The following is a 23,974-nucleotide window of genomic DNA, read 5'->3' as shown; positions in this document are numbered from 1 at the left end:
TTCATCTCAAATAAGCCTTTTGTATTTGTTGTTTACATCATTTGTTAATAATAAAAGAATTCAATTATGAAAGTGGAAGTTAGAAAGAAGTATTAAAGCTTTGAACATTTAATCATCAGGAGAAGGAAGAACAGAATGAAATTAATCAAATCAACCAAGTATCAGCAAGTATCAATAAGTATCAGCAAGCGGCATCCTACTTCTACTTCTGATAGGAACATCCTGTAGATGTTATTAAACATGCTGAACATTTGGGGATTCATGGTTTAAATCTTTTTGATTAGGATTCCGTACGGACGGATTGCGGACTCCACGATGTTTCTCTCCACATGCGGTGAAGTTCCAGCAGGAACAGGAATGAGCCAGTAATCTGGTTGCGGAGTTTTAACTCTGTTGTAGGGGTTGATCCTGTTCTGCATGATGACCTTGAAAGTCCTGTTGTTGTATGTGAAGGTCTTGGAGTAACCATCTGCAATAGAGAGGTTCGGGCTAGAGTAGATGCCACGCCCGTAGGTCTGCCCTCCCCCCGGCTTGTAGTGGGACCCTGTGATGCCGCTGGCCCCCTCAATGCTGGTTCCGTGGAAGGACACGGGCCACTCACCGTATGAAGACTGGCTCCTCCATCCCCCGGAACCCAGCCAAGCGTTTCCATCAGGGTACTTGTTCAGCACTCGTAGAGCGAAGCGGTACCACCCCCAGGGCCGAGTGTACGACTCTCCGCCGCGGGACAACACAGTGGAATCTGAGCCATATCTGAAGTCGTAATCGAAGCGCGAGTCAAAGAAATGATCGATGTTCACAAATATTTCGTTAAACGACTCACGGCCTGCGGAGGAATACCCAGCAAAAGATACTGGGCCACTAGGCCCCACATGGAACACGGTCGAGAGGTAATTCTCAACAGTGAGTTCCTTGACATGCCCGGAGCCTCTTCCTCTGGCTCGGAGTTCGGTGTGAGGCTTTACTTGGGCCCCGGTGAGGGTGGACAGAGCCACCAGAACAATGTTTTTATCGATGTCAGACATGGTTCTCTCAGACTGAGACTAGAGAACCGAGATGGGCTCTTTTATGCACTCAGACGTCTGAGAGATTGAGGAAGTGGACGAGGAGCATTTCATAATAAAACATATCAGTTCCTCTGATCTGAATTAAAGTGTTGAAATCTGGGTTTAATGCATAGCCTGCAGTCACGCGGCTCATTGATCGTTTGGTTTGTTTGTTATAGCGAGTGCTAACAGGCTAACTGTAGCTTTAGCCGAAGAACAGCAGTGAGAAATGATCTGAAGCTCTGGGTGAAGCTGGGTTGAGAATTTTTCTGTATTCAGAAAAAGCAGAATTCAGAAATGTCAGAATATTTACCCACTAATTAAAAAAAAAAAAAAAAAAAAAAAAAAAAAAAAAAAGTCTTAAACACTGCAGGTCCTGCTGAAGCATGAGTGGACGTCCCTCAGCGCTCCGGTGTTCCTCTGGTGAGTCAGAGTTACTAAGCTGATGATGATTGATCCGATAACCGGGTCAGTAGGGAATGTGTTCAGCCCTGATTAGATAAACATCACCATTGGACAGAACTGTGGAGTTACGCAGCATGATGCTGCACATCACTGAAGATCTCTCCCTCTCTCACACACTTTACACTCATAGCAGTAGAAAGTGTTTGCTGTTGTTTATAGAATGTGGGACAGAATGCATGCCTGTGTTGGTACATTATTGGTATTAATTAAATTAATTTCAAATTATATTATTTTAGAGCATTTCTGAATGTATTTATTTCTATAGTAGATTATTATTATCACAGATCATTTATTATAACACGTAGGGATCACCAGAGCTGAGCCAATACCGCTACTCCAAAACAAACTTCCAAGCCGAGCCTGGGAAAGCTATGAACTAGGACATATAGAGTAGCGCTAGTCAGGCGCATTGAACTTACTAGACTTGAGGGCGTGAGGAGTCAGCCACCAAACCTAGACGACTGATCCGGTCCGACGGTGAGGAGAGCTAACTGCTGAAACGAGCTGGAGAGTCACTCACTACCAGAGCTCCTGAACCTGAGCACGCTAAAACTGTGAAGCTTGGCGAGAAATCACAGCAGACCTGCAGTAGCTCCCTAATGGACCCTGAGACGAGAACTGCCTAGCTAGTTAGCTTTCCCTGCTAAGCTAGCTAGGTTGAAAGTCCTCTGTACGAGGATGGACTCTACAGACTAGCATGAACATGACTGAAAACCAGAAATCAAACCAAGACCACAACCACTTAACTTGTGTGGGGTCTAGGTGTCTGTAGCTCAAGTCCACTGCGGACCCCCCGGGGGCCGATGATCAGTGCCCCAGGCAGGCGCAATTCTGGGGGCCGCAGGCTCTACAACAGACATGGTGGGCGTCCTCGCCGCGTGCACTGCCGCGGAGGACGCCTTAGCAGACGCCGAAGCCGAGGCGGAGGACGCCGACCCAGGGGCCAACGCGGAGGGCACGGTCTTCGAAGGGGCCGACGTAGACGTCGATGGGGCCGACGCGGAGGGCGGACAGGGCCGCCTCCTTGAACCGTGGGGGCGCGCTGGGCGCCTCCTTGAGTTTACTGGGTGCCGTCTTGAGTTCGGAGTGCGCGATGGGCGCATCCGGGGCCGCGCTGGCCGCCTCCGTGACGTGATCCGGGGAACTGGGCACAGCCACAGCGAGCGCCGCCCTGACGTGACCCGGGGCCGCGAGCGCCGCCCTGACGTGACCCGGGGCCGCGAGCGCCGCCCTGACGTGACGTGACCCAGGAGCTGGGCACAGCCACCTTAGCAGAGACCCTAGGTGTAGGCCTAGGGCCATGCACCTCGGAAGCAGATGTCGGGTTGAGGTGGCACACGGCCACCTCCATGGGCTCGCTGACAGGTACCGCAGACGACGACGCCAACAACTCTGGACCCGTAAACCCACCCCGACGCTGCGCAATCGGACCGGTCGGCTTTCCAGGCCCGGCAGCTAAACCCCCAGCTCTCTGTGACATGGGCTGTGACATGGTGGGGGTAGGGCGACCTGGGAGCTGGTCGAGCCTGATGGCGAGCGTTATGAGCTCATCCAGCTCAAGCGACTCACCTTGGCACACCAACTCCTGCTGCAAACGGGGGGCTAGCCCGTTGCGGACCTGGGCAGCAAGCACGGCGTGACTCCACCCACTACGCACAGCTAAGGAGCTGAACTCCAGCGCATAGTGGGCCACCGACCTGCTGCCCTGCTCTAGCCACAGCAACAGGTCGCCCGGCGTGAGCCCCCCACAAGGACGCTGAAACACCGCCTTGAAGTGCTTCAGGTACTCCGAGAAGGGCTCCACGCTAAGCTCCTCCCAGGTGGCTATGGCCCAATCCAGAGCTTCTCCAGCGAGACGGGATACAAGAAAGGCGACCTTCGCCTGGTCAGTGCTGGTTCCTTGACTACATAAATAAACCGAGCACTGAAACAAGAACCCCTCGCAAAGCTCTGGATCGCCTGAATACGTATCCGGAATGTCCATTGGATATGGACTAGTGACTTGGCTGGGAAAAACAATCGGCTTTGTGAGCCTCTGGATGTCACCCACTAGTCTGAGGCCGTTGGTCGCCTGAGGCAGCAACAGGCGAACCAACAGCCTCAGAAACACTCTGAGAGACTCTGAGAGTGCTGCTGCCCCAAGACTTGTCCTTGGGCGCAAGCAGCTAGATCTCTGGCATCCCCTCTTCGGGGGTATTCGGACGAGAATTCTGTCATGATCCACTCAGTCTGACAATGACGGGAGAACACTTGCAGGGGATGGACCGAAGCGAGGAGTTTATTGACAATAAACCGTAAACAAACAAATGCAGCAACGATTACAAGGGATAAGGACGAACTTAACAAAACCGTGACGAACAATACTGGACAAAACAGAAGAACACAGCTGGGGCTGGTGAGGCACTAGGGCAGTGCTAGCTGCCGGGGCTGAGCCAATACCGCTACTCCAAAACAAACTTCCAAGCCGAGCCTGGGAAAGCTATGAACTAGGACATATAGAGTAGCGCTAGTCAGGCGCATTGAACTTACTAGACTTGAGGGCGTGAGGAGTCAGCCACCAAACCTAGACGACCGATCCGGTCCGACGGTGAGGAGAGCTAACTGCTGAAACGAGCTGGAGAGTCACTCACTACCAGAGCTCCTGAACCTGAGCACGCTAAAACTGTGAAGCTTGGCGAGAAATCACAGCAGACCTGCAGTAGCTCCCTAATGGACCCTGAGACGAGAACTGCCTAGCTAGTTAGCTTTCCCTGCTAAGCTAGCTAGGTTGAAAGTCCTCTGTACGAGGATGGACTCTACAGACTAGACCAGTGAATCCTGAGTCTCTACAGTAAACTCAATAACCTCTCGGCAACCAGCAGCTGACACTAGCCCTACTTAAATACACCAGCCCACTGGTGATACACATTAACCAAATGATGAACAGACACGTGACAAACACAACCTAAAACCAAGATGGCGATGATGGGTGTCAACACAAGAGTCCTTTTCAACATAAAAGTCCAGAGCATAACTAAATATGACTTTGAAGGGGGAGTTCTTGATCGCCTGTGAGCCACGGCCTGACACCGCCCCTGGGGCGGGCGCGGCGGCGCCGGTGTGACAGTTTTGTCGGTTATTTTGGGTTCGGTCAGTTGTAGAAGTGGCTAATATGGTAAAAAATATAAATCACTAATCAAATCTAATCAGATTTAATCTTGGGAGATACTAAGACTCACAGGGTGACCCATCCTTCTCTGGTCCAATTTATTTATAAACTATTGAGATGAGTTTCAGTCTAGACTTGTAGATTGAGACTTTGTCATTATCTGGAAGGTTAATCCAGAGGGGGGTTTATAAGAAAAGGCTCCTCCCCCTAATGGATAGATTTTATACAATATTTAAAGATATTTTCAACATTCACAAGATCATTGTGATATTCATGTGATCATGAAGATATCATGTGATTGCAGACAAACTGCATCAGAAGCAATAGATTCTTAAAAACCTCTGTTCAAATCCCATACTGAGTCCTGGGGTTTCTATTCAAAGTGAGCTTTGTCCCGTTAAATCAGACTAATTACACTGAAATGAAAGGTGCAGTTAATCCGTGTTCTTTGAGCATTGATGATATCCTCAATATGCTCATAAAATCATAAAGTGTATCACGATAACATTTCTCACAATATGATAATCTTGCCATTTTGCCCAGCCCTAGTTTGTCGGGTTGATTTTGCTGGACGGCTTTTGTTTTGTGCTAGTTTGATGACTGTAGGACAGAGCTAAACAATTCCACCACATGTTTCCAAAATTCACACAAAAAACACAGTGTTTTTTTATTGGCTGGTTTCTGCAGTTCGGTTCTCCTCTGAGGGTTCTGCGGTGTGGGTTTGTATATAAGTTCCAAACACAGAAATAAACACAAGAACATTCTGCAGGTGTTGAAAACTGGTGTAGTGGAAGTTTAGTCTCAGGTTTAGCTTGTTCAGAGTGAGAACTAAACTAGATTACAGGATCATCCTCTGAGAGATGACTGAACTGATGACCGGCTCAGTGGGAAACGTGTTCAGCCCTGATTAGATTAACATCACCATTTCACTGAACCACTGTTACTCTGCATGATGCTGCACATGACTGAAGATCACACACACACACACACACACACACACACACACACACATATGCACACAGCAGTAAGACGGGTTTGCTGTAAATTCTGGGAAATATGAACAGAATTACATTAAAATTATATTATATACATGTAGTTTAGATATATAATTAGTTATATATATTATTTTAGTTTTTATTTTTATTTATTTATATAATTTATATATTTATTTATCATTTATTATAACTTGTAAAAGCTAAAACTTTCAGCATCAGTCTGTAAACATTAACCAGTCCATTACAGTAATATTGTAATCAGGAGGGATGTGGGGAAAATAAAATGAGGGCTTTTTTTTTTGATGATACGGTGTATGACAAGGTGTATTACTCAGTAACTGGGGCAGTTATTAATAGAAGCTTCTGAGGCTTTTTATGGGGTCTATTCAGGACTGATGACAAACAACGCACACTTTTGAGGAACAGATTGTCAGTTAAACCACTCAACTAACAACCAGCCTTCCTCGCTGGCAATGGGTCTGAGACATGAAGATACAACAACCAGGTGTCTTCCGCAGCGCACTGGGAAAATGTTGAACTTCATACGGGGTTAGGGTTAGGGTTTAGGGTTTAGGGTTAGGGTTAGTTAAGGTTAGGGTTAGGGTTAGGGGTTAGGGTTAGGGTTAGGGTTATGGGTTATGGGTTATGGGTTAGGGTTTAGGGTTAGGGGTTAGGCTTAGTAGTTAGGGTTGGGTCCACTTTGGTCAATTCTCTTCACGTCAGTCACAAACTTCTCTCACAGTGTTGACACACACACTTTAGTGGACTCCCTGCTGTAACACACCCCTGCACTCTGACTGGACCTGAGCTGAGTAGCTGAATCGGGTGTGTCAGTGCGCAAAAGGATCAGGGTGGAGCACCACATCCAGAGGAGAAGAGCACCTGCGTCTGTGGTTAAAGGTGCTGTTTAAGCGCATCCAGACGCCCGTATGTCTGCTCTCACCATTCTGGTACCCAATTCGTCCACTTCACCAGAGCTGCACAACCGAGCCATGTCTCTGGGTGAGGATGTTCTGGTGCTGGGTTCTGCTGCATGGGGCGGTAAGAGCAGACATTTGGGTGGATGATTTTAATTGTAGCTTCTTCTCCAGAAGGTATTGATTAGTTACAAGGCGGCTGTTCCAGCGAAATGCTCCACCTCCCCCGGTTACTGTAACTCCCTCTATCTGAGCCCATTGCCCTACTCGCTGTTCGTTTATCAGAACTGTGACTGTTCTCTACGGACCTGATGTCGCACAAGTTCTGAACCGTATCAGTCTCAGGAGATGAAGAACTGATCAACCTCACATGGACGACCTTTACAAACTGCAGAAGGACAGAACTTTCAGAACCATGATGAACTGTAGAGGGGTAGGAGCTGCTGGCAGTCTAGCTCAATGTTCTGAGCAGGGAAGGTAAAAACACTAAAGCCTCCATCACTGTCTCTGTGCCTGGATCCAACCCACGAGGAGCCGAGAGGAACAGGGACCTAAAGCCTCCCTTTCTATACTAGGACGTCGCTCAGTCACCCACATTACTGTGAACCCTCCCAGTACTGCTCAACAGAAGAACAGACCCACCATCTGCCACAAGTGTCATTGCTGCCAACGTTATGAACAGGCAACGATATTGTACCGTTGATCCAACACAGTAGTTTCAACCTCAACCAGAATGATTTGGATCAAACATCAGTGGTGTATCAGCATTACCTCCCAACCTGGGAAGGGTTCATTTAAAAGGTGCTGCTACTTTGTATTTCTTTGCTGGGTTTGATTAGTTTCTGTTGGATATACAGCGCCACACTGTGGTACAATAGCTGATAGAGACTTTCCTCAGGTAACATGTGGATGGAGATGTTATGGTATAAATCAGCCGCTAGAGGGTGCTGTGGCACATTGGATTACTTGCATTCCTCTTGCTGACAGACAGCATTGAAATCTTAATATTTGTGTGATTCAGTAATTCCTCTGATTGTCTCCAGAGGGCAGAGCTGCAAAGAAGGACATTCAGTTAATTGCAGGTTTTATTGGGTTTGTCAGAGAAAGCTTTTACTCATCTCAGATCAGCTCAGAATTATTGCTCACCTTTTGTTTACATTAAAATCATTTATGAATCATTTCATCATTTAATGATTAAACAGAAAACAGGAAAAACAACCAGGAATCAATAAGCATCCGTCAACACCCTCTTACTTTTTCTTCTGATAGGAACATCATGTAGATGTTATTGAACACGATGAAGGTTCGAGGATTTATGGTTTAGATCTTCATAATTAAGATTCCGTATGGGCGGATTGAAGCCTCCACGAGCTCCTTCTCCTTTTGCGGTGGAGGAAGGAATGGGAATGAGCCAGTAATCTGGTTGCACAGTTTTAACCCTGACCTGCGGGTGGATCCTGTTCTGCATGATGACCTTGAAATTCTTGTTCTTGAAAGTGAAGGACTTTGAGAAAATCTCTGCAATTCCGATATCAGGAGTTGAGTAGATCCGTAAGCCTCCCTAGGTCCAGCTATGTAATGGGAGCCAGAAATGCCTTTGGCTCCATCAATGCTGGTTCCGTGGAAGGACACTGGCCACTCGCCAGGCGAAGACTCCTTCCTCCACCCAGCTGCCCCCAGCCAGTCGTTTCCACCGCCATACTTGTTCAGCACCTTCAGAGCGAAGCGGTACCACCCCCAGGGCCGACTGTACTTCTCCCCACCGCGGGTGGGTGTGGAGGAGTCCGGGTCTCTTCTGAAATCATAATCGAACTGTGGGTCAAAGAATTTCTCTACATCCACGAAGATCTCACTCTCTTCAGATGAAACTTTGGGTCTAGCCCCTGATGATGGAGGGCCGCTCCCCACCCCAAACACGGCGGAGAGGTAGTTCTCAATGGTCAGTTCTTTCTGTGAGGCTTCACTGAGGCCCCGACGAGGGTGGACAGAGCCACCAGAAGAATGGCTCTATCAATGTCAGACATGGTTCTCTCAGACTGAAGCCAGAGATCCAGGGAGGGCTGTTTTAAACACATCTGAGAGATTGAGAAAGTGCTGCTGTTTGTATGAGTCCTTTTCCTGATGGAGACAGATGGAGAGCTGCGCTGGTTACTGTTACTTAACTACCTGGATTTTCCACTTGCCCAAACTGTCCGTACAGTTCACAGCTAACCACCACCTGCACTGATTCCCTCCACTCACACCACCCTGCTGAGTCCTTTTATTGATGTGGTTTGTTTGACCTTTTAGAAAATGGATTAAGGTTTAAGACCAGAAAGAAAATATTCTGTTAGTCGAGTCTAACCATGACCCATCACCCAAAACCCTAACTCTCTCAATGTAGGGCTGAGCTGATCTTTTTGTAAACAATCAGGTGTGTGTGGTGTGTCCGAGTGTATCAGGTGTGTGTGGTGTGTTTGGGAGAGGACAGAGCCGCACGCCCAGGATTAGAACATTCCCAAACCTGTCATTTCCAGCCTCAGGGTGGCAGGAAGCAGGCAGGTGCTCGGATTCCCAGAAACTTCAGTGGTGTCATCATAGTGACGTGTTAATGAGACTCTACTGGTCCGACAGGACTCACCTGTAGGCCAACACCCCGCCCATCCCCTGCTCTCCCTCTCAGTAGAACATCGCTGATGGAGTGAACAGGAACACAGCTGTGCTCATATTTAAAGCTGATGTTTCTGAAACTCTCTCTGGTGTGTCAGTAATCAGTACAGTGTTGCTAAAGTGTTTCATCACTGACAGTCCTTTTCACAACAACTCGCTCACTTTCCGTAAACTCACTTCTGCTCCACACAGTTACTGCACACACACACACACACACACTGCAGCGATAGTTATTCTGACTCTGGTTGGGGGTAATGCTAATGCTACGCTAACTTGTAATAAGGTTTGGGTTTGATTATATAATTGAATCTTTTAATTAATAATTATATTCACACACTTAACCTTCACTGTTCCCGCTAACCACCAAACACTAGAACCGGTGGTCGACACTCCCGGATCACTTCGAGGATGTTGAGGATCTTATGGCTGTAAATGAAAACTTAAGCTCAGTTTCAGCGAGGTTTGATTTTATTATTTGATTTGAATCTAAATCAATAATCAGAAGAACTTAAAGATCAAACACCTGAAAGAATGAAATGACTTAAAAAACAGAACATTTTGTAAAGGAGAAAATTATATTTATATATGAAATGAATTATGTTTGTTCAAACCCGGCACCAGCAGAACACCAAACACACAGACCCAATCTGCCTGGAGAGGGAACTGAACTCCAGGGTTCAACAGGGTGTGTGTGTGTTGGGGGGGTGGGCGTGTTGCAAGGCTTTATTCTTAAATGGTGTGTATTATTTTCTTCTCCTGGCAGGAGAACAGTTATCAGTTCATCATCTGTGTGGGTCAGAATCCGTGTTCACCCAGAGAGCATTAAACCATCATCTACTGGTTCTGACTTCAGCAGAAACCAATAATCACACTCAAACACACTGACCTGCCTGTCCAAATACTTCTGACCAGGAAACTTAAACCGGATTCTGTACCTGATAAAAGCTTTAGCTCAGGTGGGGGTTCAATGAAAAAACAAAAACACCTCCTGCCCACACCTGCACACCTGTCCTGCCCCATAAACAAAACCTGAAATGACCATCCCTGCAGGGGGCGCTGCAGAAACACAGAAAGCTCAGAAAAACAAAACAGAATGAAGATCAGAACGACCCGATCACTAATGAAGTGAAAACCAGAATCTACCCAAAAATCTACCCACAGTCCACTGCAGGAGGATCTGAGAAAATTCTGACTGCATGGGAAACTCCCAGAGGGAAGGCGGAGTCTCTGCAACCCATCACAGCAGCAAGTCTCTACAGTATTCCCCATGAGCCTCTGCTGTTCCTCATGTTGCGGTCCTTGATCTCTCAATGGGTGGCCGGCTCTGGTGGGTGTGGTCCGTCACTGGTGGGTGTGACTTCCTTGTTGGGTCGGTGTTATCTGAACACACCCACATTGATGGACAAGGCCACTTCAGGCTTCCTGTGTTTAGCTGCTCTGGTTTTCCCCTCAGGACACGCCTCCTGACTGACCTCACCACACCCCCTAGTGGACAATAACAAACAATCAATCATTTTTCACCTTTCACCTACAAACGGTCACCTATTCAGCATTTGACCAAATGTTGGTATTAGTGTGTGTGTGTGGGGGGGTCTCACTCTTTCTTGTGGCTTTTATTTTGTTCCCTGAGTCTCTGCTGGGCCTGTTCATCCTGCAGCGTACTGAACTCTCGATTACTGTCAACAAGCAGATTCTTCACACACACACACACACACACACACACACACAGTAGCATTGATTAAAATTAAGGCAGAAAAAGGTGATCTGCTGCTCCTCACAGTCCCCGCTAAGACACGTTAAGGTCCAGCATAGTAAGATCTGGCGGGTAGTATTACTGGTAGTAATAGAGTCAGGTACAGTCGGGTGCAGTAGGGTGCAGTTGGGTAGTAATAGAGTCAGGTACAGTCGGGTGCAGTAGTATAGACAGGGAATTGATCTGCATCTCTCAAACCTTCACACCGATGAGGTCTCCATCTCTGAGGCAGTATGGAGCTCCCTGAAGACTGTCCACTTTTTTCTTCTTCCTGCGTTTGGAGACCTGCTGGGTCTGGAGGAGCGAGAAAGGCAGTGAGAATCAAAACCACCAACCAAAGCAGCTCTTTGTTCACAGCTGCAGATCTAACTGCACTCCCACCAGGGAGACCACCTCCGCACTCGCTCACACTGTTAAACCTGACTTCACACAAACACACATTGTCCACTGAACACACTGCCTGAACACAGCAATATGCAGATGCAGTACACTCAACACCTTCTCCTGGTGTTCAGGTGTGTGTGACTGCTGGAGGCAGGAGTGTATGTTTACCTAAACTCCAGAATTCATCGACAGATCTCTCCCTCTCTCTCCCTCTCTTCAGCTAGACTGTCTCTCACTCTCACACTCCTCACCCAGTTGTGAATGGGCATCCAGGTGTGTTTCTCAGGCAGGTGTTTGGCCAACAGCAGGTTTTCAGGTGAGATGCCATAGAGGGAAGAGAGAGAGCTGTAAAGCCCCTTAGCGGAGGTGTCTCGCCCAGCGTCCCAAACAAACTCCTGTGAGGGGTAATATTCCCTCTCTCCCGGAACACCCATCCGCACCCTCAGCAGCACATCCTTCAGCCTAAACACACACACGCGCACACACACACAGTTTCTTCTGGGTTTCTTCTGGGTTTCTTCTGGGTTTTGTGTGTTCAGTTACTCACCCCAGATTTTCCTCACACTGTAGCTTCTGAACACACACCTCACTCCCACACACAATCTTCAGCTTCCTGAGAGAGAACAACACAGTTAGTGACACAGAGAGAGAGAGACAGACAGACAGAGAGAGAGACGGAGAGAAAGAGACGGACGGGCAGAGAGAGAGAGAGAGACAGCCAGTGTGTTGTGTTTGAGGGGATAAAAATTAATGTGTGTGTGCACCTGAGTGTGTGTGTGTTTCCTTTGAGGATCCTGGTCGCTCTTTGATCCTCCAGCAGCCAAACACGAAGAAATTCAGGGGTGGGCACACACACATCCACCAGTGCTGGCAATGTCAGCACCTACACACACACACACACAGAGCAGTGGTTAGATCCGCCCCATTTGAAGACTAGGGTTAGGGTTAGACTGCAAATGTGTGTAACATGTTAAAGATACCTGACATTTCAGATCCTGCAGTGAAGCTTCTTCAGAGATTTCCACAAAACCAACACACTTTACCTCCACCCACCCTGAAACACACACACACACAAAATGCATGTGTTCACTCACTGCCTCTCCCCCCATCCGTGCACTAGGAGTTTGCCTGACCTGCAGTGTGTGATCTGTCAGCTGTGTCATTCAGCTCCAGAGCAGCCGACACACTGTCCAGGAGCACACTCTCGCCACCCAAGTCCTCACACCACCTAACTGCCAGCTTCAAGAAGCCCTGATACACACACACACACACACACATACACACACTATTGAATATTAAAGACAACAAAACTGAACATCTTCTATAAACACATCGATCATGTGACTTTACCTTGGGGGGCAGCTGTCCCTCAGTAAGCACAAGTATGTCTCCATTAGCCACGCCCACCTCCAACAGAGACACATACTAGAGAGAAAACCATAGATAAAAAACCTGTTAACCACCTGTGTGTGTGTGTGTGTGTGTGTGTGTGTGTGTGTGTTGTACCTCATCCCTAAGAGGCTCCCCAACCTCCTCACACCAGTCCATCCTCCTCAAGTGCCAGCAGGTTCCTGCTCTCTCTCACACACACACACACACACACACACACACACACACACACAAACACACAGGGAGAGAGTGGGATAGAGAGCAGTACTGTGAGCTGTAGTTGGGGAGTGTGGGTAAAGCTGCAGTGAAGAGTAGAACTTCACTTTACCCTCCAGTCCAGCAGCTCGGACCACCTCCATCAGACACTGTAAAGCACGCACACACACACACACACACACACACACACACACACACACACACACAGAGGAGTTGTAAGGATTGAATATAGAATTCATATGTCCACAACAAGAATTTGTCTTTTTGACTTTTCTAGGTCTTCAAACACTGAGCTCTGTAACAATGTCACAAGTAAGGTGGCAGGTAGGGTGGCAGGTAAGATGGCAGGTATGGTGGTTTTCCTTCAGATTTTTGAAGATACTATGGTATTCCAACACCACTTAAGTGTGTTCTACTCTGCCAACTGATCTAGATCTAGAACCTCCTGCTGAACTTGTGGAAACTGGACCACCTCACCAGCAAGAAAAATGGGAAATCCACTTTACTGGGATTTCCACTCTGGCTCCTGTTAACATTAAACCCTTTCCTGTTTAAATGACATGTTAATACCTGGGAAAAGGTGTGGGAGGGGCTTCAGACTGACCTCCTTCACTGATAGAGTTTCCTCCACTATGAGCTCCAGCTCCGGGACACTGGAAGGCGCTGTGCTCACTCTGCAGTACAGGAAAAGCTGCAGCACAGAGTGATGAAGAGAAAGTGAGGAATGACTGACATTACAGATTTCAAGTGTTTTATGCCACACTGGCCACGCCCACTTTTACCTGAGAGGACTTTGGAGAGGGCCCAAGGCACAGATATAATGATGTCATCAACCTGATGCCTGCATCACGCACACTCAGGTCTTCCCGGACTGACACACACACACACAAACACAGATTAAGGAAACAGGCAGCTGGGGGTATGGGAGTCGTCAGTAAAGGGGCTTTACCTGGAGGCAAAAGTTTTCCTGATCGGTCCACCTGCCTCAGACAGCATGGCACACCTGAGAAAGAGAGATAGAGAGGGTTAGGATTAAGGGCTATGGATTAATGATTAGGGAATAGTGGTTTGGGTTTAAAGATTATGGGTTTAGTTTAGTCCAACATTTTAGAGTTTAGGGATTAGTGCATGGGCGGATCTAACCCTAACCCAGAAGAAAGCCTTGCCACCCCAGTTGGCAGCACTGAATTAAAAGAAAAGTTATGGCCAGTTTGACATTTACGAGTGAATCTCCAGTGTTCGACAGCAGTACTGGAAAACGGCACAAAGCGAGGGAGCCGGGAGTCGCGAGGAAAGCAGACAAAGGAGGAGAGAGGGTCAAACTATCCATCAATAATATTTCTACTAGAGATGCGATGCTGATGTTGAGATGATAAAGGCTGAAACTACAGGTCTGGTGTCAGTCGTGTGTAAAGCAGCCTATAAAAACTAATATTGATTCATCGGCTGTCACACAAAACACTGTAGCTTTCAATCTCACAGAAATGAAGAGGAAAGGAAGCATATATAGTTTTCCCACCAAAGAGAAAGATGAGAGAAATAGAAAATGAGCAACTGAGCAAGATAAACTGTGGCGATGAAGTGGAAGAGGAGAGAGAAGAGAAGGCTGTTGTTGTTGTTGTTATTTTTAAAAAGTCTCTTCTTTTGTAAACACAGTATAAATCTGTTTAAGCTACTGAGGGACAAATGGGGAGACCGTGGTTCTGAGTAAACAGTGAAAGTGAGGTCAGGACCTGTTTGATCCATTTATTTCCACAGTGCATTTCTGCTCCTCTCAGCACAGCTCGGCCTGTAGATCTTCATGCTGGGTTTTTCTTTGGCCAGTCTGCAGCGCTGCCACTCTGACACGGCCACTGTTTACTGTCCCTCTCACACACCTGCTCTTGGATCATTCCCACCTACAGTAGTGTTACCATCCCTCTCTCTCTGTATGGTTAGGGTCAGGGTCAGGGTTAGGGTTAGGGTCAGGGTCACTTATTCCTAGTATGAACTGATTCACACTGATCTCATGAGATTAAGTTAGTCTGAGTTTATAAATGTGAGCCTGTGCCTTTTTAGTCTGTACAAACTATTTCTCATCAAACTGTAAAAATATTCAGTAAATACACACATCTGCCATATGTTACCACCCCTCACAAATTCCTGCCCCCCTCTCGCCACCACATGAATATTTTTCTAGTTTAGCCTGTGGGGTTAGTGGTTTAGTAGATTACTGATCTGAGGTTTAGGGTATGGTAGTCGATGAGGTTTGCTCACCTGCAAGCTGCTCCTGAAGCTGCAGCTCATCCAGCGCTCTCTGCTTCACCTCCTCCAGCAACTACCACACACACCCACACACACACACATAGAGACAATAATAAACTCAGGCCATTCTGCATCTTCACTTTATTGTAGCTGTGTGTGTGTGTGTGTGTGTGTGTTTGTCTTCTCATACACTGTCTCCTGAAGCAGGAATCTTCCTTATCTGACCCTCTTTTTCCTCCTCCACTGCTGTTTGTGGCCAAAACTTCACTTTTAGCCAGCGACAGTCAGAAGGCGTCATTACTGTAACCAAATCCCCATTCACACTGAACACACTGTCCGACAAACACAACAACAACAACAACAACAACTCGTTAAAAACAATACTCCCCTTTAATACACCAAACACCACTCTTCCCCAGCTAACCCAGAGTCTGAGCTTCAGTTGGACTGTGGAGTCTGACCTGTCGCAGGTGTGTGTTGCAGGGAGTAACAGCAGCGCATCTCCGTCTCGGAGTGTGAGCTCCCGCAGTGTTTTCCGCATCGCTTCAGTAGAACACACTCTCCACTCACTGGCCCCACCACCATCTAGCCCTACACCCTTCTCCTCCTGGCACACCAGCACCTCTTGTGGGCCCAGCGCCTCCCGCACATGGTCAAGTGTGAGCGCCCGGGGAAACCCATGTGAGGAACACTGGAGGCCTGATCCATCTGCAGGCTGACAGCCAGGATCCTGTGGCCTCATAACAGTCAACAACACTGGCTCCCACTCTGCTCCAACCTGCACCTGCACACCTTTTACCTAACACACACACACACACACATAAACACACACATATATACACACATATATACACACTTGTCGCTGGATAGCGTTATTGATAGGATAGTGTTTCAGAAACCACGTGGTAGGTGGAGTGGCGGGTGTTGTGCCGGGTGGGGTGTGATGGGGTAGTATTGGGCTTACCTCGCTTCCATTCCACACAAACAGGTGAGAGTCATTAGCCACTCCTGCACTGTACAGAGACTGCTGATCATCTGTAACACACACACACACACACACACACACACACACACACACACACACACAGACATTTTACAAAAGTGCTTCACTGTTTACTCAATGAGAGCCTCAGCTAGTTGTGTGTGTGTGTGTGTGTGTGTGTGTGTGTGTGTGTGTGTGTGTGTTACCTGTCAATGTGTTGTACAGGTGTAATCCTGCAGGAAGGTGTTTGGCAATGGTCAGAGTCACGTCTCCCTCCCACTGATCCTGCATCTAAAACAAACAGAAGATTTGGGGTGAAAAATCACCCTACAATGACCCCAAAATCACCAAACAATCACCCCACAATCACACATCACCTGGCAGATGGCCAATCGCAGGTCTCCCACTGGTCTCCGCCGGTCAATCATCATGCTGGTGGGCGGGGTGTTGGTACTGATTGGCTGAAGAGCTCCATTCTGGACTTGGTATAAAGAAGCCAGATGAAGCCAAAGTTCAACACTGTTACTGCTGGCATCAAACTCCGCCCTAAAACACAATCACCACACTGTTACTGCTGTGTGTGTGTGTGTGTGTGTGTGTGTGTGTGTGTGTGTGTGTGTGTGTGTACCTCTTCTGCAGAATCCTGTTGTTCTCCTCCTGAATCATCTCCAGCAGGTGGGGGGGCACATTGTAAGCAGGGTTCCCTTTTACTGTTAAACATAGAACACACTGATGAACCATTCCCGCAGTATCAGGGTGTGTGTGGTGTGTGTGTGGGGTGTGTGTGTGGTCTGTGTGTGGGGTGTGTGTGTGTGTTCATTGATTGGTTTAATTGGATTGTACTGTAGATTGCTTTTCCTGCAGGCGGCTCAACAGTAAAACTATAAACGATGTTTGAACTGTTTGTTCCTGGGCTCGGTTCTGAACGTTGGGTCTGTAGTCAATCACTCAGAACGCTAAACCCCCTCCCCCTCCCCTCCCACCGACACTGACCACCCTCTCCCTTGCTTACCGTGGGGTGGTCTCTGCAGGGTGTGTTTGCGGTAGAACAGCATGTAGGCGCTCTCTTTCCCCTCAAACTGCTTCTTGATGTCCTGCTCTCTAATCGCCGTCACCGCCGAATCGTTCAGATCGAACCAGTGACAATCAGTCTCAGGCTCCACCCACAATTCGCTCTCTCTTTCCACCCTCAGGTCCATACCCAGTCCCACATCAGGCCCCGCCCCCTGTTGCTGTTCTGCAGTTTTTGGTCTGTTAGTGTGAGTGTATTTGGGGTTCAGAGCCACACGGGACCCGTTTGAGACCAGCATGAACACATCTGAGCGGCTCTGCAGGAACTGAATCACCCAGGGGGCACAAACGAGAGGAAATACACGATTAGAATGACCATAACACACACACACACACACACACACACACACACGTGAACTCTGACCTTACTAATTGGTCCAAACTGTTTTTTAAACTTCTTATTCCACGAGGAGCCGATTCTGCCCATCAGCCTCTGCCCCAGCTGGTCCAACAGCACACTACCAGAGGGTTCCTGAGAGAGAGAGAGAGAGAGAGAGAGAGAGAGAGAGACAGATAGAGTGTGTGACAGTGGTGGAGAGAGTGAGCAGCTTTAAGTGTGTCCACATACCTGACGATTTCACCTGGTCACTCAAAACACACTCACACACTGCTACTGATTACTCTGATCCAGTTCATCCACACCGAGCTCCACCAGCAGGGCCTGTCTGCACTCTGCACCTGAACTCTCTCTACCTGAACACTAGCTGCTGTACTCAGTACTGCTCTGAACACCATGTTCACAACAGCAGGCTGGTCCACCTCAGCACACACTCCTGACCTCCCCGTTTTACTCTCCATTTACTGTTAGTCCGGTGATCTTCACCCAGCCTCTATGCTGAACGTTCAGGCACACGTCTGCACAATTTGTATATTTCTGTATTTATTAACTTTGTACTTCTTGTCTCTGCATCCTGTCTCATGTATTGTCTATTGTCCTGCACCACTGTCCCACGTCCTTCCCTATTCTGCACCAGAGACTGAACAGCCCTGTATCAGTGTAATGACAATAAAGGTGAACTGAATGACGATGGTGCAGACGGTGCAGAAGGAAAGGATTGAATCATCCTCAGCTCTTCTCCCACAACCTGTGCTCAGAGTGCCGAGCGTGAGGTGTAGGGTTTAAGAACACTTCTAAACTCCACATTGACCGTTTTACCACCTTTACCTCAGAATTCATAAACTGTGTGTGTGTGTGTATACCTGAGTTATAACAGCAATTACAGCAGCAAGTGGATCCTCCGTCTCCATGGGAAGATCAAACAGACTTTGAGGCTTTTTCTGGACCTTCAGCTTCTCTTTCACATCCTCCTCCTACAATTTACACACACACACACACACACACACACACACACACACACTCTAAATCTTTGGTCCCCTCTGGACTTAATTCAGCATTAAGTGAGAACCTGTATTTTTTGCAGTCAATCCCCTACAGTCAGGAAGTGTAGTTAGCTTTGAGCCTCCCCTTGAGGACTTTACACGTTTATTGACAAGCTGAGAGATACAGAAGCAGCAGCAGAAGTACGCCTGAGAGTAATTACGTTTTCTTCTTATCGTACAGCTTATGGACATGACCTCGGTTACTTTTACTGACCCACCGTTCGATACAGATCAGCACGCGTTAGAACTGCGGAATAACCGTCAAAGTTCACCCCTGACCCGGAGTACAGTTTTCCTGCTGCTGTGTCTCTCGCAGCGTTTAGTCAAATGACACACAGACATCTGTAGCTCGTGTTCTAAAGCAAGACAAACAGAACCCGCTTCCGGCTCGCTGACCCGTCGGTTAGGGTTAGGGTTAAAGAAAGGTCTCGGGTCGTCACGTGCACGGGGTCTGACCTTGAGCACGGCTGCAGAACCGGTGCATTTTACCATATCTGACTCAGTCAGAGCTGCTGTGGGACAGGACAGGACAGTGAGGATCAGAACATAGCAGAACTAGTAAACACCTGACAGCACAGGAGGCAATGGCGTCTCATTGACCATGGCTGACCTCAGTCTGGTGCTTCAGTGGAAAGCAAAGCTTTTTTTTTTTTTCAATAGTTCTGAACGGTGAGTTTTGTGATCCGAGCCGCTACATCGACTAGTTACAGTTCGGTTCGAGAAAGCAGTACAGACTGACCGGTGCCTCCCAGTGTCCAAGCTGGTCTAGGTCTTTGATGTACACATGGTAGTGTCCTCCATAGCAACCGCCTTTATGAATGATAACAGAGAAAAGCTCATAGTGAAACTCTGAATCCGGCAGGTCAGACTGCAGAAAAAGCACACACACACGCACACACACACACACACACACACACACACACACAGAAAACAGTGTCAGGTGCAGTAGGGATATGATCCATCTCTTGATGCTCTTTAACCCCCTTTATTGATCCACTTTATTCCCCTGCATCTAATGATGCCCCGTATCGCCTCTGTCACCAGATGCCCTGTAATCCCAAGTTCTTCTTTTATCTCCACATGTTGCATGTGTGAGTGTGTGAATGTGTGTATGTGCGAGTGTGTGTGTGTGTGTGTGTGTGTGTGTGTGTGTGTGTGTGTGAGTGTACCTGTTCGCTGTATGGCTGCAGGTTGATGCTCAGGGGGAAGCTGTAGCGGCTCGTCTCTTTATAGCGTTCACATTTCTCAAAATCAAAACTGAACCGGAGCAAAGAAACTGTGAGAAATGGGGGGAGCTTCCTCAGTTTAGCAGCCTGTGTGCACACACACACACAAAATAAGGTGATTTTATAATAACTGTAGCAAAGATGCTGGAGCTACAAGGCTAATATAACCAATAAGCAGCGAACACGCCCCTGCCATTAGCACTGAAGCTCAGAGGCCAATCCAGCTAATGAGTAAGGAAAGCTAATACCCCATCAAATTTAACACACTCTCCTTAAAGTGTGTGAAGGGGTTCAGTGATCTTTAACAGACATGTGGTTTCTGACACTGTGACCTGGTGAAGCACCACTGAGTCAGAACTGCCGGGGTGTGATGCTCCCATTACGTACTTACAATTAGCCTCGTAGCTTCAGTGTAAACCAGCATGTCCTGGCTGATCTACTTCCTTTAGGGGAACAGTGTATTTCTGATGTGTCATTAAACACTTTAAAGAAAAGAAGACATTTTTAAAACTGAAGGTTAAATACACGCTGCGTCTGAATGTATCCGAACTCCTTGACCTTGGTAGCACAGACGAGCCGCTCACAGCAGCTACACCGATACAGGTTATTCCCCTCAAACACTTCCTCCTCCACAAACATGCTCCACAGCGCCTCTTCCAGGCCACTCATGCCTCGCACACACACCGTCAGGTCAAGAAAATCCTCCTAAGAGAGAACAAGAGAGAGAGAGATTAAATCAACATCAGCAACGTAAAAAAAATTATCCACACGCTCATTCTGACAGACCGTAATACACTACAGGAAGCGTGGGGGGCGCTCTATAATGCTCATATGATCCACACGCTCACTCTGACAGACTGTAATACACTACAGGAAGCGTAGGGGGCGCTCTATAATGCTCTATAATGTTTATATGATCCACACGCTCATTCTGACAGACTGTAATACACTACAGGAAGCGTAGGGGGCGCTCTATAATGCTCATATGATCCACACACTCATTCTGACAGACTGTAATACACTACAGGAAGCGTAGGGGGGCGCTCTATAATGATCATATGATCCACACGCTCATTCTGACAGACTGTAATACACTACAGGAAGCGTAGGGGGCGCTCTATAATGCTCTATAATGCTCATATGATCCACACGCTCACTCTGACAGACTGTACTACACTACAGGAAGCGTAGGGGGGGCGCTCTATAATGCTCATATGATCCACACGCTCACTCTGACAGACTGTACTACACTACAGGAAGCGTAGGGGGGCGCTCTATAATGCTCTATAATGCTCATATGATTCACACTCCTAACACTACTCTTCGAACACACACACCTGTCTCTCGCTGACATTGCTACACTCCTTGCAGGTAATCTGGTTGACCAGCGTTCCGTGGTAAAGCTGCTGGATCAGAGAGCTGCCAGATGTTCCGATCAGAGAGGATTCAAGAGCACTAAACAAAATTCTGTTCAGTTCCTGAACATCCTGCTGACTCATTTCCTACAGAGAGAGAGAAAGAGACAGAGACACACAGAGAGAGAGAGAGAGACAGAGATACAGAGAGAGAGAGAGAGAGAGAGAGAGAGAGAGACAGAGATACAGAGAAAGAGAGAGAGAGACAGACATAAAGAGAGAGAGAGAGAGACAGAGAGAGAGAGAGAGAGAGGCTAAATGAAGGTTAAGTGAGCAATGTTCCCAGAAAGTCATCATCAGACTGAGCTCATTATAAAGAGCAGAGTGTGTGTGTGTGTGTGTGTGTGTGTGTTTGTGAGAGTGTGTGTGAGTGTGTGAACCTCATGGTTGGTCCAGCCGAAGCTGTCTGTCAGGGCGGTCGTTGAAGCCGCCTGTTCGTCCAGTAGAAGCAGCCGAGCGAACAGTTTCTGCAGCTCCAGGGGAATAACTCGCACCTGCGCACACACACACACACACACACACACACACACACACACACACACACACACACACTTCAGCTCCTGCAGCTCCACAGACAATGCAACAAAACTCCACATTAACTCACACACACCTTAGCGTCTCCACCGTCCTCTCTAACTACCCTTAGCTCCGCCGGCTCCAGGCTGAACAGCTGCTCTGTGAACACACAGGTGACTTAGTGCAGGTGAAGTGTGTTAGCACAGGGGACTGTATTCCCTATTGTAGCACAGAAGGGGGTAGAGGACAGGGGAGGGTAGAGGATGGGGGGGGTTTAGAGGACAGGGGGACAGAGGATGGGGGGGTAGAGGACAGACTCTCTGGGGCTGAAACAGAGACTCCTGCTGGACGTGAACACGCTCACCTCTGAACTCCGGTGTGAACAGCAGCGTCTGCAGCAGGGCGTTCAGGTAGCAGGTACCACCCTGGTTCCGGATCCCGCTTAGCCGAGCGGGACCTCTAGGAGCTGGTGGCTCTTGCTCTTTACCTCCACCTGCACGCTCACCTGCACCTGAGTCCCCAACCCCCTCCTCTTCCTGCTCAAACAGATCCCCAAACATCTTCACTCCGGTCGCTCTCCGTTTCTCCTCCGTTATCTGCCCAGCTGCCGGTCACTGACGGCGACGCTCCACCTGTGGTCAATAACGCCCACCTCACAGGACATCCTACTGAGGAACACCAACACCAATATCAACCCCAACCCCAGTATCAACCCCAACCTCAGTATCAACCCCAGTATCAACCCCAACCTCAGTATCAACCCCAGCATCAACCCCAACCTCAGTATCAACCCCAGCATCAACCCCAACCTCAGTATCAACCCCAACCTCAGTATCAACCCCAACCTCAGTATCAACCCCAGCATCAACACCAACCTCAGCATCAACCCCAACCTCAGTATCAACCTCAGTATCAACCCCAGCATCAACCCCAACCTCAGTATCAACCTCAGTATCAACCCCAGCATCAACCCCAACCTCAGTATCAACCTCAGCATCAACCCCAACCTCAGTATCAACCCCAGCATCAACCCCAACCTCAGTATCAACCCCAGCATCAACCCCAACCTCAGTATCAACCCCAACCTCAGCATCAACCCCAACCTCAGCATCAACCCCAACCTCAGCATCAACCCCAACCCCAGCATCAACCCCAACCTCAGTATCAACCTCAGTATCAACCCCAGCATCAACCCCAACCTCAGTATCAACCCCAACCTCAGCATCAACCCCAACCCCAGCATCAACCCCAACCTCAGTATCAACCTCAGTATCAACCCCAGCATCAACCCCAACCTCAGTATCAACCTCAGCATCAACCCCAACCTCAGTATCAACCCCAGCATCAACCCCAACCTCAGTATCAACCCCAGCATCAACCCCAACCTCAGCATCAACCCCAGTAGTATCTTTGTGTCTCAGTAGTTCAGCTACTCTGGCTGGACTGTAATCAGTTCATGGTTATTAGGAGGTTCTGTTATCTTATCAATAACGTTATTGATCTGCATCCTTACTGATATTTAGTTAAGACTATCAGTGTTTTTCTGTCTCGCGAGTTTTAACTGCCACAACATCAAACTAACCGTTTATTTTATTAACTAAATAATCTACCCTCTCTCTCGCTCTCGCCCGCGCGCTGTTCAGCGGCTGTTCTCACCCAGGTCCGCTCCGCTTTCTGTTTAAAGACGAATTAAATCGGAGTATCGCTGCTGTTCAGAGCGCCGCCATGTTTCCTCTGGAGGAAGAAGCGGTGCATTGTGGTAGTTGTAGTTTGACATGCAGGGCGGTCCTATTAAGAAATTTGAAATGTTTTAAAAATAAAAACTAATAATAATACTAATAATGACCAGCAGCAGCAGCGTCTCCACGATCCAGTCCGAGGCCCGGTGAGCTCTCCTGACCCGTAAACCGGTGCTGGAGACCCAGAAGCTCCTGGAGGGCCTCGTTATCTGGACCAGAACGAACTCGACAGGGTCGAATATCAGGATCAGGACTGGACTCTCCCTTGAAGAGAGACTCTGTTTAGGGAACTGTTCACCATCTCTTACATAATGTCTTTATTAAACCTCGTAAATCCGTTCTACTAGTTTTCCTGCAGGACTGTAAGGACTGTGCTCACCTTTCACCTTTTATCGTTTGTCGCATTTGTTATTTTCTCTTAACTCTGTTTCTAGTATTT

General features: G+C 48.0%; 2 protein-coding genes and 1 pseudogene across 7 annotated transcripts; all 3 read right to left on the bottom strand.

Moving 5' to 3' along the window:
* LOC140559698 (uncharacterized) lies at positions 1 to 1,044 on the bottom strand. The gene has a single exon (XM_072683257.1). It carries the CDS (start codon positions 1,023 to 1,025, stop codon positions 267 to 269), a length of 759 nt encoding a protein of 252 aa, XP_072539358.1. The 5' UTR covers positions 1,026 to 1,044; the 3' UTR covers positions 1 to 266.
* A 6,847-nt stretch (positions 1,045 to 7,891) lies between these two features.
* LOC140559314 (uncharacterized) lies at positions 7,892 to 9,214 on the bottom strand (annotated as a pseudogene).
* A 456-nt stretch (positions 9,215 to 9,670) lies between these two features.
* usp40 (ubiquitin specific peptidase 40) lies at positions 9,671 to 23,540 on the bottom strand. 6 transcript variants are annotated; one of them, XM_072683263.1, is made up of 32 exons: positions 23,453 to 23,540; positions 22,161 to 22,464; positions 21,891 to 21,955; positions 21,661 to 21,774; positions 21,203 to 21,367; positions 20,391 to 20,570; positions 19,809 to 19,952; positions 19,379 to 19,507; positions 18,460 to 18,570; positions 17,624 to 17,731; positions 17,201 to 17,525; positions 16,817 to 16,898; positions 16,566 to 16,734; positions 16,395 to 16,479; positions 16,171 to 16,241; positions 15,668 to 16,005; positions 15,397 to 15,538; positions 15,219 to 15,279; positions 13,912 to 13,965; positions 13,745 to 13,833; positions 13,567 to 13,653; positions 13,075 to 13,111; positions 12,864 to 12,928; positions 12,708 to 12,782; positions 12,491 to 12,608; positions 12,338 to 12,411; positions 12,122 to 12,240; positions 11,905 to 11,970; positions 11,609 to 11,819; positions 11,172 to 11,267; positions 10,819 to 10,913; positions 9,671 to 10,705 (listed from the first exon to the last, which is right to left on the bottom strand). In XM_072683263.1, exons 2-32 carry the CDS (start codon positions 22,354 to 22,356, stop codon positions 10,597 to 10,599), a joined length of 3,780 nt encoding a protein of 1,259 aa, XP_072539364.1. In that variant the 5' UTR covers positions 22,357 to 22,464; positions 23,453 to 23,540; the 3' UTR covers positions 9,671 to 10,596. The 6 variants fall into 6 exon arrangements, with proteins under 6 accessions (XP_072539364.1, XP_072539370.1, XP_072539365.1 ...); XM_072683269.1 differs by having other exon boundaries at positions 20,424 to 20,570; XM_072683264.1 differs by having other exon boundaries at positions 22,161 to 22,461; positions 23,453 to 23,536.
* Between the last annotated feature and the right edge of the window lie 434 nt (positions 23,541 to 23,974).

The sequence above is a fragment of the Salminus brasiliensis genome, chromosome 7 (genome assembly GCF_030463535.1).
Source record: "Salminus brasiliensis chromosome 7, fSalBra1.hap2, whole genome shotgun sequence".
NCBI lineage: Eukaryota > Metazoa > Chordata > Actinopteri > Characiformes > Bryconidae > Salminus > Salminus brasiliensis.
The sequence above is the reverse complement of the archived record's forward strand: the minus strand, read 5'-3'. Positions and strand labels throughout refer to the sequence as shown.

Coding starts and splice junctions, on each gene's coding strand:
- LOC140559698 (XM_072683257.1), bottom strand. CDS start 1,025: ATGTCTGACATCGATAAAAACATTGTTCTGGTGGCTCTGTCCACCCTC.
- usp40 (XM_072683263.1), bottom strand. CDS start 22,356: ATGTTTGGGGATCTGTTTGAGCAGGAAGAGGAGGGGGTTGGGGACTCA. Junction 19,953..20,390: donor GATACATTCAGACGCAGCGT/GTATTTAACCTT, acceptor GTGTGCACACAG/GCTGCTAAACTGAGGAAGCT. Junction 17,732..18,459: donor TAATTGCTGTTATAACTCAG/GTATACACACAC, acceptor TCTCTCTCTCAG/GAACCCTCTGGTAGTGTGCT.